The sequence below is a fragment of the Melampsora larici-populina genome (assembly GCF_000204055.1).
Source record: "Melampsora larici-populina 98AG31 unplaced genomic scaffold MELLAscaffold_133, whole genome shotgun sequence".
Lineage (NCBI taxonomy): Eukaryota > Fungi > Basidiomycota > Pucciniomycetes > Pucciniales > Melampsoraceae > Melampsora > Melampsora laricis-populina.
In genome coordinates this window covers 1-4846 of record NW_006768897.1, presented here as the reverse complement: position 1 = coordinate 4846, position 4846 = coordinate 1, and the positions used below count along the sequence as shown (strand labels likewise).

Below are 4846 nucleotides of genomic sequence, written 5' to 3'. Positions count from 1 at the left end.
TTACTTACTCGAGAGGTTACAGATTGCGGTCAAAAGATCCAGCTCGAGCCGATTCCCTGAGGATAAGGCAGCTATCGTTTCAGACAGCGATAATGGAACGGTTGTTGCTTGCGGTTCAGAACTACCCCCTTTGCCTGGGCCATCCAGTACTAAATCTTCCTCGGTGGAGGGGTCATCGTCACTACCCAAATCTTCGGCAGCTCCTACCAAGAAACGCACTCGATACCAACCTAAAAGGAAGTTAGGATTGGCTCCTGGTGAGGATTTGACTGATTGAACCCATCATGTAAGCTCTTCCTACAAACTCTGCACTATGTGTTTTCGTTGGATATGGTGACTTACCCAAGTGTTCCGTTTTTATCTTATCAGGCGTGTTTGTGACAATGATTCTGGCCCGCAATTCCAAATCCTTAAACTCTTTGATTGTAAATTGGCCTAGAGTGTATTGTTCCTTTTGGTTTTTAATTTAAACCCATGTTAATTTGGATTTTCGATTTAGCATGGCTAGATTACCTATCATAGTACATCAATAATTTAGAAGAGAAATCTACTATGTCTGTCATTCCTCATCATTCACAGTGCCGCCATGTGATTCTTATTGTTCAACAAATTTATTACAATTTTCTAAAATCTCAAAGTTCATGCATATCCTTGGATACTATCCGAAGAAAACGAAGCCTGTATCTTCGAATGGAGTCCGAAAACTCCTTTGAGAGCTGAGGAGCTTGAGAGCTGCTGCTCTTCAGAAACAAAAAAAATTCAAAGTCCCCATTCCTTAAGGGACCCTTCACCAGCTCAACACGGCCAACATACCACTCACCAGCTCACCAGTCAACCCCGCTGGTGAGCTTGTGTAAAACACAAATTCACCGCTCACCAACCAATTGCACTCCTCACCAGCCCACCACCTGGAACTCCATCCGCATACCAGCTCACCACCTGTACTTCACCCGCTCACCAACATATTGACGGCCAAGCTCCATTTCAAATCGCTTTCGACCTACCTGCATCATCAACAATTCACTCCGACCTTCTGCTCACTCTTTCGTATCCCGACAAAGCGAAAACACTTCTCAGAAGCATGGTTCCACCCTTGCTACATATCAACAAACACGATCTATACAATTCGACTATTCTTCCCCATCTCAAGCAAGGCTTCAAACTCCATTGACAAGTGCATAAAATGGTACGTTCACCCTTTTAGAATAGCTATATCATTGAGAAATTGTATGCACTTACTGACAGATCTTAATCGCTTGATGATGATTTTTTTTCAAAAAATATGGAACACCTAAAACGATTAGACCGAAAGGATCAGAAGTAGATAACAAAAGTGATTTAAGTCAAAGTACACAATCTGATCAAAGAAATCACAAAAGATCAAGTAGTAAACCATCAAAGAAAAACAAAATCATCAAAGATCATCAAATGAAGAAGAACACGAAAAAGATAATTCATCTGGTTCTTTTGATTCTAAAACTAAGTTTGATTACTACTACTTCAAATTGTTCGACTTTAAATCCTACCGCGAAGATCTCACTTGAAATTCTTAATCCTAGTACAAGTGGAACTCAGCGGTTAAATGGAGTACGACTCCTTCCACAAGTATGTTGTCTTTCCGTTCCCACTCTTTCAACCACCGACTATATAGATTCTTACCATTGATTTTCTGCCTTTTACTTCCTTAATCTGCATCCATTAGATCGTATCCTAAAGCTAAAAATAAGACTTGACTTAGGAGTAGGACATGTTCAAATTTTCTTTTTACCTTTTAACTAGTTTGATCTAAACATGTAGCCTTAATTTGATGGACCGGTAGCCAAAACATGTACTAATAATTCACATAAACAAATGATTTTTTAGATGCTAAAACATGTGAACAATGAATGCGAAGATCAAGTATTAGAAAATATACAATCATTGTTTGTCAATGCAAGTCATAGTCATCCTCTCCCAATTCAAAATCTTCAGGAGCAAACAACTCCTCTTCCTCTGCCTCTGCTTCCATTTCCGCAAGTAAATCACGCTCAACATCTGGAACAGCCACATCTGGAACACCCATCCTTGCCAGCGTCCGGTCCCAATGTTCAAACTTGACTTCCATAAGATCTTTCCATTTGCTTACAATTTCTTGATCATGCCCTAATCTCAGAGGGCTAGGAAGATGGACAGCAGTTGATCTGATGACATCGATGAAATCAAAGTTCCAATTGTACCAAAGGCGACGTGTATCAGATGTTAGTCCCGCGTGGAGATATTTCTGTATCACACCAGACACATCTATACAACACAATTTAAAGGTGTTAAGTAGTTCAATCCACAATAGAATAGAGTACAAAAACGACCGACCCATGCCATCAACAGCGCCAGGGTCAACAAAATCAACTTTCGATTGGTACTCTAAGGCCCACTGGCTTAGCTGTCGTGCCTCGCGAGAAATACGGCGCAACTCCTCCTCTGCAGAGCGACGAGACAAGAAAGCTTGTATGCCCTCTCGGGTCGGTAAGTCGTTAGCCCAAGGCTCTTCTGGATGACTCAGGCTCGAGCCACCAGCCCAAAACAAATCAGATATCTCCATGCTTTCGACTTCAGCTAGGGATGGGTCATCTAGGAGTGGGTCAGGTTGGAAACGATCATTGTAGCCGCTTACACGTCGGTGATACGAGTTGTATTTTGATTTGAACATTTTGCTCTTATGGGACTTGATATAATTCAGTCGACCTTGGCTAGTGGTCCCTGGTTCATCGCCGGAACACACGTAAGCAACGAAGTCGGTTGCACGGAAGAAGATCTAAAATGCTAACCACTAGTCCGTTCTGATCGACGTCGAGCTTCAATGACACCCACCTTCGCCTCGTAGAGCTTCCCTTTAGCTACCTGCAGCGCTAGTAAGGGCTTTGCTCTGTCGTCTGGCCAGGCAAGAGTGATATGATGTATATTAGTAAAGTCCGAACAAAGGAACAAGTTGTGTTCATCGAGTTGGTTCAAGTCTTGATACCTGTAAGCCCCGTGAGCTCCCTGAATTCTTCTGATCCTAGCTCGGCCGCCGCGTTATGAATCTGAGTCTCCAGGCGAACCAGGGATTTAGGTAAGTTCAAAAGCTCCTGCTTCTCACGACCAGTTCGTGCTTTGACCCGCTTCAGCTTCAACTTTCGAAGGTCCTCGCTTGAAGAAAACAGATAATGAGAAGCCCAGCCATCAGTGTTTTGATCAACGTCACAACTTAAATGGTAAGTCACACCAACCACCAACCGGGCTTCTATAAGGTTTTCCTCCAACTCAAGCAACTCAGCTATTTTTTTTTCTTTTCCTTTGCTGTCGTACTAATCACATCCAGCTGTGCGCGTCTCTGCCGATCCCATTGAAGACTGACGTACTCTACAGTGACATAACTGTGCTTTGTCAGTAGTGTGTTCAAGGTGATCTGAGCCTCTTCAAGGCGCTTTTTGGTTTTCTTCAAGTGTGATACCATAGACTGCACTTTATATCACATCAAAAGTAGATTGTACTATTAGTTTTATATTCATTTTAGTACTTAGAGTCAACACCAACCTGCTTGATAGCGATTTCGATCATTAAGATGAAGAGATCGGAGGTTAAGACTTTCAAGTCGATGCTGACTTGTGGAGTAGCGCAGTGGTGCAATCAATGGCGATAGAAATGACCAAATCCTTTCAAGACCTTCGCCATCGGAAAGGCCCCATCCAGCGACAAGTCGTGGGTTATACGCCAGTTGACATACCCACTCATGCACGTACGCATGGAAGACACTAGTTCCAAATTTAAGACGGCCTTCAGATCTTGCTTTAGCAAATTGTTTCCGCTGGGTTAATCAAACAAACTATCAGAGACAGAGAACGAGGATATGTGATCATAGATAAGAACAACAAGCACTACCTTGAGGATCCCTTTTTCTATGTTACAGCCAACGTCGTAGAGCATGGCTACTTTATTTGCCCCCAATCCTCGGTTATCTGTGACTTCGAGCAACCAATCGACCAGCGCAAGAGCATAGTGACTCCTATGCAAGTGGATTGATGAAATAAAAAAAGATCAGTTGAGAATAGTAGACTCAAGTTCATTAAGCAAACCCACTTCTCACCACTTTGCACCAAATTTATGAATTTAAGCACATGGTCATGGCGACACGCTAAGCCCACCAAACCCGTATCATCATTTCCGCTCCAGTGACTTTTATTGCGGACATCATCAGCCGCCGTGTGCTGTGCTGTACAAGGATCCTAATAATCAAACAATCTTTCAGCACTGTAATTTGGAGAGGAATATCGAGACTAGCATACCACAGGTTCATCATCTTTTTTAGGTCGAACACTACGTATCTGCTCAGCCATTACTTCAACACGCGAAGGCTGCATGAAAAGCTCTGGAGGTTCCGGATTGAAACCAGGAATAGGCACGCTTGCCGCCTTATGTCGTCTCTGTTGAAAATTGCCATCGCAGCAAACTATAAAGTCGGGCTCATCATCGGTGGTTTTGGCATCGGGTGTGGGGGGTCCAAAGCAACGTGGGCAGTTTGCTGCCAGTTGCTCCAAATCAGTGATCCGTAATAGAGCTATTTCCTTTCGGCGAACTGCTGTGATAAGTCTGCGATAAGCGTCTGCTGCTGAACATAGAGGTTTTCGCCAGTCTCGCGGCTAGGTAAGAAGAGTATAGACAATATAGAATTAGATTAATACAGATATCCATCATGATTGAGTAAAAGCTTGATGTTATCACTTACTCGGCCGGATTTACTGGTGATCGGTGGCCAGTACGCATCCAACCACTCATCAAGAGCACGTGCAAAGGGGTCAGTCCTAACAACGCAGTTTCCAAATGATATGAT

At 43.2% G+C, this 4846-nt stretch overlaps 2 protein-coding genes across 2 annotated transcripts in view; both read right to left on the bottom strand.

Moving 5' to 3' along the window:
• Window positions 1–983, bottom strand: part of MELLADRAFT_69928 (uncharacterized protein) — a gene marked incomplete at both ends in the record, with an annotated part of 1701 nt that extends 718 nt beyond the window's left edge. The window contains 4 exons of the mRNA XM_007419135.1: window positions 9–230; window positions 343–435; window positions 814–908; window positions 937–983. Coding sequence (XP_007419197.1) covers window positions 9–230; window positions 343–435; window positions 814–908; window positions 937–983 — 457 coding nt within the window. The remainder of the gene's footprint in view (window positions 1–8; window positions 231–342; window positions 436–813; window positions 909–936) is intronic.
• A 944-nt stretch (window positions 984–1927) lies between these two features.
• On the bottom strand, window positions 1928–3472 carry MELLADRAFT_69927 (uncharacterized protein; the record flags this gene model as incomplete). Its single annotated transcript, XM_007419134.1, has 5 exons — window positions 1928–2260; window positions 2651–2791; window positions 2848–2909; window positions 2999–3222; window positions 3378–3472. The coding sequence occupies 5 exons, from the start codon at window positions 3470–3472 to the stop codon at window positions 1928–1930; spliced, it is 855 nt and encodes a 284-aa protein (XP_007419196.1).
• Between the last annotated feature and the right edge of the window lie 1374 nt (window positions 3473–4846).